At 62.4% G+C, this 11,289-nt stretch overlaps 1 protein-coding gene across 2 annotated transcripts; it reads left to right on the top strand.

Moving 5' to 3' along the window:
* Positions 1-5,551: 5,551 nt before the first annotated feature.
* Positions 5,552-10,553, top strand: GJD3 (gap junction protein delta 3). 2 transcript variants are annotated; one of them, XM_038385562.2, is made up of 2 exons: positions 5,552-5,896; positions 8,574-10,553. In XM_038385562.2, the coding sequence occupies exon 2, from the start codon at positions 8,593-8,595 to the stop codon at positions 9,460-9,462; it is 870 nt and encodes a 289-aa protein (XP_038241490.1). In that variant the 5' UTR covers positions 5,552-5,896; positions 8,574-8,592; the 3' UTR covers positions 9,463-10,553. The 2 variants fall into 2 exon arrangements, with proteins under 2 accessions (XP_038241490.1, XP_038241489.1); XM_038385561.2 differs by lacking the exon at positions 5,552-5,896 and adding an exon at positions 7,197-7,305 and having other exon boundaries at positions 8,574-9,944.
* Positions 10,554-11,289: the final 736 nt, after the last annotated feature.

The following is an 11,289-nucleotide window of genomic DNA, read 5'->3' as shown; positions in this document are numbered from 1 at the left end:
TTGCAGCAGCTTCATGTTCGAATGCCCCAATGGTCTGCAGCAGCAGTTCCTCTGGGTGTTTAATCAGCTGCTTTCCTACAAGCCTCCAGCCCCCCAAAATGGGCCATTTAAACTGCTGCCTCCATTTTCTGGGTTAGAGCTTAGGTGGATGCAGGGGCCTGTCAGCCGTCTGGGACAGGGTCAGAGCTCAGCTGCTTTGGCCTTGTCTTTTCCTTAGCACCGCGCCTGCTCTGTGAGCTTTCCGGGGCAAAGGGAAAGGGATTTGCTGACAGCGTGTACCATCTAGTGGCTCAAACATGGCCCCGTTGAGAGTGGGACTGTTTGGGTTCCATTCGTCTGTCTGACCTTAAAAAATTCCCCGTGCCTCAGTTTCTCCCTGTTTAAAATGGAAAGATGCAGGCCGCCCAGGAGTGGGGTGAGAGGCTTCGTGGTTTGTGCTTTGAGCTGAAAATTGCTGCACACGCACAGTTGGGGTTAAAAGACAAGCCCTGGTGCACCGCTTTCTCCTAGCCCCCCTGGAATGCCTTCTCTGGGATGGCCGCTTGTCTGCTGGGAAAGGCTAGTGCTGGCTGCAGCGAGCCGTAGAGGAAAGAGGAGGGCCAGATCCCAAAGGGGTCCTGTGACTGTCATGTCGGAAGTCAGTGGGCGATAGGCAGCTTGTGGTGAGCAGTGATCCAAGTCCGCCCAGGGCGGGGAGCAGCAGCGCGAGGGGGGGGAGAACCAGAAAGCTGAACAGGTGTCAAGAGAGATAAGAGTTGTTATCACAGGCCTCTTGCGAGGGGAAGTGCCAGCCCAACCAGCCCCCCATAAAAATACCTCAGCTAGAGTCTGCTCCTGCAGCTCAGCGAGCTCCTGGGGGGCAGGGGCTGAGCCCGGGGAGACCAGGCCAGTCTGCTCGGTGGGTTGGGGGTGGAGGAGAGCCAGTGAGGGATGAAAGGTCCAGCTCGTGTCCTTGAGGGTGGATGGGACTGGCCATAAAGCACAAAGGCTGCCAGGCGTGGCAGTGCCCCAGGTGTGCTTTACAAGTGACTGCCTTGGATTTTATTGCCATTCCTTGCAAGAGCCAAGTGCCTCAGATGCCACTGATCAGCTGAGTGACCTTGGGCCCTGTCTTCGCCTCCCCAGCCCGCTTGCTCCTTCCAGCCGTGCATCTAGCTTGGGAGCTCTCCGAGGCAGGGGCTGGCTCCACCCTGTGTGTGAAAGGGCCACCGCAATGGGGCCCAGATCTTACGTAACTAATAATTGTATAATTACCCATGCTGCCAGCGCCCCGGGGCTGAGCCCCCCTGCTGGCCTTTTTCCTTCTCCTGCACCAGCATGTGTAAGAAAGCTTTTGCTGTCCTGGTCACACCTCGGTGAAGCCTCTGTACCCCACTGGGCTTTCCTGGGTGTTGCTGGTTGGTTCAGGGATTGCACCCAGGGAGCAGTTCTGCTGATGCCCCAAGGAAGAGCAGGGTCCAGCCTGTGTTGGGCTGGTTCTGCAGGGCTAATAAGAGCCCATAGCCCCTGGCCCTAGCCGTTAGCATCCAAGTGCCCGGGGCACTGGGCTTGTGGGTAAGGAAGGGCCAGTTTACGCAGTCGCTTTGCGGAGAAGAGCTGTGCTTGGAGGATGGGCCAGACCCACAGTAGGTAGCCTGGCCACCAGTTCTGCTTTTCCAGGCCACGAGGAGCCAGCAACAGGTCTGCTGCTAAAAGGTCCCTTCTTGTAGCAAATCGCCCCCGCTGGATGCAGCCCAAGCTGAGGTTGCTCTGTGCCAGAGTCACACATGCAAATCTCTACACAATGCCTCAGAGTGACAGATGCGAACCCCTCCCAGCACTCGCTCGGGAAATGGTGGCCCGGGGGCACTTATTTCCTGCCAGCTAGGACCAGCGTTCGGGTGGCTTTATCTGGAAAGTGAGCTGCACTGGGACCCTCGCCATGTCCAGCAGCTGCACAGCAGACAGGTGACACTGACATGTGGCTGAACCAGGGCATCCGAATCCCACCGGGAGCTTGGTTACAAATGGACGTGGATTTTTTCTTTGGAAGAGATGCCCAAGACCCATAGATTGCCTGCCACCCACGGGTGCTGCCGTCTGTTACCCGTGGTGGCGTTTTGGTGCTGGTGTGAATGCTGGGTGAGATCATGCTGATGGGTTAACAAATGTCATGCGTTTGTTGTACTCCAATCCCAGAATCCATCATGGGAGGCAATTACTGATATACACCAGCAGGCATGCTGATTGGCTAGACCGCCCATTGAGTTTGGCTGAACCATCATGGCTACGTTACACCCTTCAGCGTGTGGGTCCATCCATTTATCCCTGGCCAGGCTTTTAACCCACGCCAGGCTGGAGCTGGAGTGCGAGGAGGGCCCAGGAGCCAGCAAGGGCTTGTGGGAAGCCGTATCAGTGGAAGTGAAGTGTTTATTGGAAGACAGTCAAGTGTGGAAAGCTCTGTCCGATTTTCCACTGCCGGGCTCTGGAGAGCGTCTCTGGCACGTCCCATCTGAGGGGCCATTTAAGGAGCTTATTGTTGGAAAAGCTCCAGACTCTGTACGCCACATGCCAAGCTCAGGGTTCGGAGCCTTGCTCTGGTTCTGCTTTAGCTTTGCAGGCACTAGGGTGAGGTCCTGCCCCCTGTATACACGCTCTGGGTGGAGACAGCTAGCATATGCTTTCCTCCCTTAGCTCCTGATTTGTGCCTTTTCCAGGGAAACTGGCCACAATGCTGGAGGGTATTCGAATGGTATTTAGCATTTTACAAACACTTAATCTCCACAATCATGTTGATGGATTTGGGCTATTCCTCGTAGGGAAACTGAGTCATGGAGGGGCAAAGTGACTGGAGAGGAAAGAGTTGTTTTGGAAACACATCTGGTCAGAGGTGCTCAGACAGGTATGGCCAAGCAGGCTCACTCTGCTGGAGATAACACTGGTTGCCAACTGGTTGCAAGTGGGAAAATTGAGGCACAGAGGGACATAGCTCGCCCAAAGTTACTAAGTGAGTCAGTGGCAGAGCTGGGAATAGGACCCAGGAGTCCTGATTCATAGAATCATAGGACAGGAAGGGACCTTGAGAGGTCTCTAGTCCAGTCCCCTGCACTCACGGCAGGACTAAGTATTATCTTGATCAGCCCTGACAGGCATTTCTCCAGCCTGCTCTTAAAAATCTTCAAAGATGGAGATTCCAAAATCTCCTTGGGCAATTTATTCCCGTGCGTAATCACTCTGACAGTGAGGAAGTTTTTCCCATCAGGAATCTGTATCTTGGGACGAGAGGCTGCAGGAGGGAAAGCAGTGTACGAGGCTGCTATTCTGGGGTCATGGCCCGCTGGGCAGTGACTAAACGAGGGTCGTGCTAAACACGCTTTCCCAAGCGGTGGCTCTGGCTCAGGGCGAAGCAGGGGCAGGCCGGGGGCTGGGAAAGGCCATGCAAAAGAGAAAGGGAAAGCAGCTGTTTATGCAGCGGAATAACCAGGCATTCGTAGCATTTCCTGTTTAGTAAATATAACGCAGGATAAACAATGGGGCCGCAGGAAAAACCTTCCGGGAAATTAGCCCATCTCCTAGCCAGGGGCCTGGGCTGAGATGCTCGTGTAGCCCCCACGCAATGGGACACAGGCCGGGCTAGGGCCACCACATGGCACTGACCAGCCAGATGCCCTGCAGCCAACCCAAGCAGGTCAAGTGCTTGAGGCGCACCTGGGAGAGAGGTGCCCCAGCCTCTGTGACCAGCTCCAGCCCCTTCTGCCCCACTTCCTCCAGTGAAGGCATATGCTAAGCACTCAGCAAAGCGGTGTCCCTGCACCTCCTAGCGCCCGGTCCAGGTGTGCGAAGCAGGGGCCTTTGGGCTGCCCTGTGTCTCCCTGTCTTGCCATCTCCACCCCTACGCGAGCTAAATGGACTAGGCAGTGACTAGTCATCTGTCAGTCATCTGCTAGCCCCCTCCCACCCAGTATTAAGGCTGGCTCCACTTGCTGCAGGAGCAGCCCTGAACCCAACATTTGCAAGGCAGCGCCATGGAGTTAAACCTCCCTGGGCTGACGCTTCACCCTCGACCTGGCTGCGAGCTCAGACGCCAGCTGGGACAGGGCCATGTCTCAGGGCTCACTGGCAGGAGTCCGGACTCCTAACCCCCCGTGCCCTCATCAGTCCCCACTCACCCGGAGGGAACAGGCTCACCTTGTGGTCCTTTGTCAGCCACTGGATCCCAAATCCCAGCCCTGCTTTGTCAATGCCCTTTTCAGGGCATCTGAATTAGTGTGGGACATGGCGGGGGGGCTGCAGCTGCTCTGCCCTATATGCTCTGGGCAGGGGAGGGGGCCTCACACACAGGGGGTGCACATGCCCCTGGCATGGGAGCCACACAGCCCACAACATGGCCAGAACCCACAGTTACTACAAGGTACAGACCTGTTCATTCAATGTGTATTCCCTGCCCCCAGTCTCTGAGCTCAGTGGTAGCCCCATTTTACACGGGGGGAGACTGAGGCACAGAGAGGGTAACACGGCCAGCTCAGATTCACCCAGCCAGAGGGTGGGAGAGCCTGGAATAGAACCCAGGAGTCCTGGCCCCAATCCCCGCTCCTGCTTTGACCCATTAGCCTCCCCATGCTATGCCCGGAGCTGGGCCTAGAACTGGGGAGTTCTGGCTCCATGCCCCCACCCCCCCAGCTCTGACTACTCCAGCGGGGGCTTGGCTGCATGAGGGGGAACCCAGTCGGGGCGGGGGTGCTCCCAGCCAGCAGGAAGAGGGCATGGAACCTGTCAGCTGGTGGGGAGGCGGCACAGGGCTGGGCGCCAGGGTGAGCCCCCACGTCTCAGACACAAAGCACTGCTGTGTGCTAGGCAGCTCCAAGCTCTGTGTCCCTGGCACCAAGGAAGAACGCAGGGGGACGTGGCTGGGGGGGGAAACACCCCGATTCCCTTTTTGCCCGGGCAATGACAGACTCAGCCCTAAAGGCCCTGATGCCCCTGGCATGGGGCCTTTCCACCAGTCTGGCCTTTGGTTCTCAGTTCCCCAGCCAAGGCCCTCGAGCTCCTGTCCCTGCATATGCTGGGCCAGCACCACCCCACAGCCTGAAAGAGCTGGCTAAGGCCAGTCTAGGCTGCACTCTGGGGTCACCCCCCAGCCACAGTAACATGGTGAGCAGCTACTAAACCCAGCTGCGGGGCCAACGCCATGGGGCAGGAATTGCCAGGCCCGGCACATGCCAGGGACTAGGTTTGGCAATTGTCCCTGCATATTTGCCACCCCTGGCCTCTCCCTGGTCTGGCCGGTCTGGTGCCGGGCTGGGAGATGTCAGGGGCTGTTTGCTCTGGGCTGCCTGGCCCACTCCCCTGCAGACTCCTGCATGCCCACTACCCCAGGGATCACTGGGGCCACAGCCACCTTGGGCGTTCCATGGGGCAGCTGGTGACTGGCTGGAGAGGTCCAGACGCTCTCAAGGGCAGCGCCCCAAGCAGGGGCACAGAGCAGCCTGTGGGTTGGGGGCTCAGACCTGTACCGTGGCTCACCCAGGCCCTTGTTGCTGGTGGCTGCAGGCGCCAGGCTGGCCATGCTGAGCATGGCACTGGAGTTTGGGCATGTGGCCCTTGGCCATCCTGCCCCCAGGCATCCCGGGAGTCCCGTCAGGCAGGTTCTCGCTGGGGAGGAAAGCAAAAGCAGCTGACTCGCCGGCATGCAGCTGGAGCGCTGGGCATGAATCCAGCAGAGGGGAAGGTCCTGGGGCTCGGGTGCAGCCTTCCCATGGGGCAGGGGGACGGTCATGGGCGTTCCTGAGCCAGCAAGACGTGGGTCTCAGCCCCGCCACATCCTGGTGCCCTGCCCAGAGCGGCCAGGAGCTGAGTCCACAAGGTGCTGAGTGAGGGGATGCGGGGGGACAGCTTGGCACCTGGCAGCACCCAGCAGGTAAGCGGGTGCTGGGCCCTGGGGTATTGTGGGGAATGGGGCAGTTGAGGGAATCTGGGCCATTGGGGGGGGAACCTACCCAGGGGATCCTGGCAAATGGGGTGATGGGGCCCTGGGGGCTCCTGGGTGCAGGGAATGGGGTGCTGGGGCCTGTCTCTGCCCTGGGTACAGTCTGAGCCCCCCCTCCCAGTTCCCTCGCTGTGCAGACCCGACCCTCCCCCCCCCCACAAACTCGTTCCTTTCCTCAGCCCTTGATCCCTCTTGCCCCACCCCCTGCTGCCCACTTGGGGCGGGGGGGGGGGGGAAGAAACGGTCCAATCCTCTGCCCCAGCCACGGGACCTGGGACGGGGGGGGGGGTGCCCGCCTGACACCCGCCCCCAGCTCTCGGGCAGCAGGCAATGAGGGAGGGGGCTGGCAAGGCTGCCCTGGTGAGCGGGCTTGGGGGAGGGGACTGTGGGGCAGCCCCGGGGGGCGGGCTTGGGGGAGGGGGCTGTGGGGCAGCCCCGGGGGGCGGGCTCGGGGGAGGGGGCTGTGGGGCAGCCCCGGGGGGCGGGCTCGGGGGAGGGGGGCTGTGGGGCTGCCCCGGGGGCGGGCTCGGGGGAGGGGGCTGGCGGGGCAGCCCCGGGGGGCGGGCTCGGGGGAGGGGGCTGGCGGGGCAGCCCCGGGGGCGGGCGGGGGAGGGGGCTGGGGGCTGCCCGGGGGGCGGGCTGGGGAGGGGGCTGTGGGGCAGCCCCGGGGGGCGGGCTCGGGGAGGGGGCTGTGGGGCAGCCCCGGGGGGCGGGCTCGGGGGAGGGGGCTGCGGGGCTGCCCCGGGGGGCGGGCTGGGGGGAGGGGGCTGGCTGCGGGGCTGCCCCGGGGGGCGGGCTCGGGGAGGGGGCTGTGGGCAGCCCCGGGGGGCGGGCTCGGGGGAGGGGGCTGTGGGGCTGCCCCGGGGGGCGGGCTCGGGGGAGGGGGCTGGCGGGGCAGCCCCGGGGGGCGGGCTTGGGGGAGGGGGCTGTGGGGCAGCCCCGGGGGGCGGGCTCGGGGGAGGGGGCTGCGGGGCTGCCCGGGGGGCGGGCTGGGGGGAGGGGGCTGGGGGCAGCCCGGTGAGCGGGCTTGGGGGAGGGGACTGTGGGGCAGCCCCGGGGGGCGGGCTCGGGGGAGGGGGCTGTGGGGCTGCCCCGGGGGGCGGGCTGGGGGGAGGGGGCTGTGGGGCAGCCCCGGGGGGCGGGCTCGGGGGAGGGGGCTGTGGGGCTGCCCCGGGGGGCGGGCTCGGGGGAGGGGGCTGTGGGGCTGCCCCGCGCTGTCTCTTTAAGAGGCTCCAGGCGGAGCTGCGGGGAAAGTCCCGGGCCGGACAATGCGCGAGCCCCGGGCAGCCTGCGCCGAACCGGCTCCGGGACGCGGCCCCTGCACGAGCCCCCGCCTGCAGGTACCGGCCGGGCTGGGGCTGGGGCTGGGGCTGGGGCTGGGGCGTGGGAGGGGGGGTGACTGCGCCCCCCATGGGACGGCCCGGGGACAGGGTGAGTCTGTCCCAGGCTGGGCTGGGCTGGGGTGGGGTGGGGAGCCCCACGGCTGGCACCACAGCCCCTCCCCCCCGTGAGCTGGGGCCCACCCCTCCCCTCCGGACGCTGCGTCCCAAAGCCCGGCTGGGGCCCCCCCCCGGGGCTGGAGGGACCGGCTGGGCACGGGGGGAGGGGTCCAGCCCCTGCTGCCCGGGCATCAGTGACCCCTGGGGTGAGTGGGCCACGATCAGATCCTGGCCTGCGGCGAGGGGGGTCCCTGGCCCTCAGCCCCTGACTCACTGGACACTAGCAGGGCCCCCCATCCTCTCAGCCAGGCCCCATGGGTACAGGCCCTTTGCCCCTTGGTGCCACAACGGGCACCGGCCAGATGACAGGAACAGGACACCACAGCCAAGGGGGGCCAGCCCCCTTCCAGCCCCTTGGCTTTAAATGGGGGAGCCTAGGCCAGCCTCTGCCCCAAGCCTCCCCAGGGACTGGCCCTGCGTGACCAAGGAGACCGGTGCCCTATGGCCACTGCAGTGCCAGGATGCCCGGGCTTGTGGCCAGCAGCAGCTGCCTCCAAGGGTGGGAGGTCGCGTTGGCTGAAGGTGGGTGATGCATGCGGAGTGGCATCGCGTGTGGGGAGGAGAGGCCTGACCCACATGTGGGCTGGGACCTGGGTCTTTCAGCCCCGAGAGCCCTTCCTGGCCCCCTGCTGCTCTAGAGAAGCCGGTCCCAGCAGGGCAGCTCCCTGTGCCCAGTGCACCCTGGGCGTCAGCAGCTGGCAAACGGTGAGCCCGGCCCAGCCTCCCTGTCCCACCTGTGCCCTGCACAGATCTGAGCACCGCAGCCTGCACCCAGCCCCTGTGCGGCCAGGGCACCGGCGCTGCAGCCGGCTGGGGGCATCTTGGGCCCACTACCACCAGGGGTTGGCTCGTGGGTGCAGCTCTCAGTCCGGACAGCGAGGAGCCGGGGTGGGGGGCAGAGCGCTGGCACCTGGGGTCACTGCAGCCCTACAGATGAGAACGGCCTTGACCCCTGAGGTGGGCTGCATAACCCCTGCGGCTGGCTTACGGCTCCCGGCTAAGAGGGGCTGTGTTTAGCAGGGGGTCTGTGTGCACGCTGTCAGCGGGGGGGCCCCTGGGTGCCCAGAGCGGGGAGCAGATGGCAGCTGTAACTGGTGCTGTTCCCCTAGCGCGGCCCCGGCCACAGCCATGGGCGAGTGGAGCTTCCTGAGCTCGCTGCTGGATGCCGTGCAGGAGCACTCGCCCATGGTGGGCCGGTTCTGGCTGGTGGTGATGCTGATCTTCCGCATCCTCATCCTGGCCACTGTGGGCAGCGACGTCTTCGAGGACGAGCAGGAGGAGTTTGCCTGCAACACGCTGCAGCCGGGCTGCAAGCAGGTCTGCTACGACAAGGCCTTCCCCATCTCCCACTACCGCTTCTGGGTCTTCCACATCGTGGTGCTGTCGGCCCCTGCCCTGCTCTTCGTCATGTACGCCATGCACCAGGGCGGCAAGCTGCAGCAGGGCCAGGAGGGCGGCCCCGCGGGCCCGCCCCGGCTGCAGCCCAGCCAGCGGGCCCACCACATCCGCACCTTCTACCTGGCCAACGTGGCCATGCGCATCCTGGCTGAGACCAGCTTCCTGGTGGGGCAGTGGCAGCTGTATGGGTTCCACGTGGAGTCGCGCTTCACCTGCCAGCACTGGCCCTGCCCCCACACGGTGGACTGCTTCGTGTCCCGGCCCACCGAGAAAACCATCTTCATCCTCTTCTACTTCATGGTGGGCGTGGTCTCCACCCTGCTCAGCCTGCTGGAGCTGGCCCACCTGCTGGGCAAGGACAAGTGCCAGGGGCAGGAAGCTGCCAAGCCCCCGGCCACCTCCTACGAGCAGCAGGAAAACTGGTCCAACCAGGCGCACGAGCAGTGCCAGCACTTCCTGCCCCCAGATGAGGGGGGTGCCAAGGGGGCGGCCTGCAGCGTCCCCAATCATTACAAGCCCTCGGCCCTGTTCCAACCCCAAGCCCCCTCCAAGGGCAGCATGGCCTCCCAGGCCACAGCCAGGTCCGATTTGGTGGTCTAGGGCTCACGCTACAGCCCAGCTCCCATCTGTGCCAGGCACCGGGCCTGCCACTTAGCAGGGTCGCTGCGGCAACACCTGTGACCTGAGTGGGACGTTCTCAGCCCTGCTGCAGCGTCAGTGGCCCTGAGCAACCTTCCAGCTGTGCCCTAAGGGCCCGGGGCCCGCAGTCCGTACCAGCCCCATACACCCTGGCAGAGAGCTGCCCCCTGCCTCGGGCGCACAGAGGACTCTGAGCCTAGGGCACAAAGGCCCGTATGCCCCGAGCAGCAGGAAAGGAGCTGGCCAGACTACAAGGAGTGACAGCATGGCCCAAGGCTTAGAGCATTGGGCTGGACGGGGAGAGCTGGGGGTCTCATTCCAGCTGGCGTAGGTGACCAGACGAGGGGCAATGAACTGACCCTGCCCTTCTGCCTGGTGCTCAGCCGGGGGATAGGACGGTTCCTGAAGACAGGAAGCTGGGTGGGGTGGGCAGGGACGGGGGCTCTGGGGCCAGGCAAAATGGTGTTGCCAAATTTTATACATTTGTGTGAATAAACAAAAGAAAACTTTTTAATTAAAAAACCCGAGCCCAACCTGTGATTTGCGAGCGAGGTTGGTGCTGTGGCATGAGCCGAACGGCAACTCGGTCCCATGGGTGGGGACACGCTGCCCTGGGCTGGGGCCATGTTCTCCCTTCGTTTTCACACTTTGATTTGGAGCAGGAGCTAAATTCAACCTGTCCCATCAGTGGCACATTCCCTCTGCCCGAGCGCTCTGAGGCTCCACCCTGGCAGAGCTAGGCAAGGCCGGGCAAGGCTTGCTGCCCAGAACCAGAGCCCTGGTAGCACTCACGGCCGTGGGGAGACACTGGCAGTGCCCCATGTTGGAACCAAATTCCAGGCCGTCCCAGCACGCCATGTGGTAATGATTGTTCTGGCCACGCCGGGCATGTGGGTCCAGATGCTGGCTTAGCAGCAGTTGAGGGCCTCCGATGGCCATGCATGGGGTGGAACCTGGTGTCAGATGTCAGCCCTACCCTGTGTGGGCTGGATACGGTGACAGAGGTGTGCGGGGGGAGCCCAGCAACAGACTAGCAGGGGGCTGCAGGTCAGGGTTGTGTGTTTAAACACACCCGGCAGGGGGTGTGTTTAATTGCTCAGTGCGTGGCCACACGGACGCTGCAGTGGGGGTCTCACAGGGGGCAGGTGCTGGCTGTGTGCCAGGTTCCCCTTGTCTCTTGTTTCCTGTTGTAGGAGGGTGGCGCCACATCCAGAGGTTAATGGAAAAAAAGGTAGAAAAGAAAAACACCAACCCCCCTCCTATGCCAGATCCTGCATCAGGGCCCCCCCCATTAACCCTCTCATGGCTGCACCACTGCCCAAGCCAGGACTCCTGGGTTCTGTTCCCAGCTCTGCCCATGACGCACCATGGGGGAGGCTCTTGCTGTGTCTCAGTTTCCCCAGCTATAGTGCTGCAGGTGCCTGGGCAAGGCTGTATTAATTAGGGCTGTCAAGCGATTAAAAAAATTAATTGTGATTAATTGCATGCTTAATCGCACTGTTAAACAAGACTAGAATACCATTTATTTAAATATTTTTGGATGTTTTCTACATTTTCATATATATTTACTTCAATTACAACACAGAATACAAAGTGTACAGTACTCACTTTCTCTGTATTTTTGATTACAAGTATTTGCACTGTAAAAAACAAAAGAAATAGTATTTTTCAGTTCACCCCATACAAGTAGTGTAGTGCAATCTCTTTATCATGAAAGTTGAATTTACTAATGTAGAATTATGTACAAAAAATAACTGCATTAAAAATAAAACAATGTAAAGCCTGCAA

This window comes from Dermochelys coriacea, chromosome 27, assembly GCF_009764565.3.
Source record: "Dermochelys coriacea isolate rDerCor1 chromosome 27, rDerCor1.pri.v4, whole genome shotgun sequence".
Classification (NCBI taxonomy): Eukaryota; Metazoa; Chordata; order Testudines; family Dermochelyidae; genus Dermochelys; species Dermochelys coriacea.
The sequence above is the reverse complement of the archived record's forward strand: the minus strand, read 5'-3'. Positions and strand labels throughout refer to the sequence as shown.

Excerpts from the sequence above, each read along its gene's own strand:
- GJD3 (XM_038385562.2), top strand. The coding sequence starts at position 8,593 with ATGGGCGAGTGGAGCTTCCTGAGCTCGCTGCTGGATGCCGTGCAGGAG.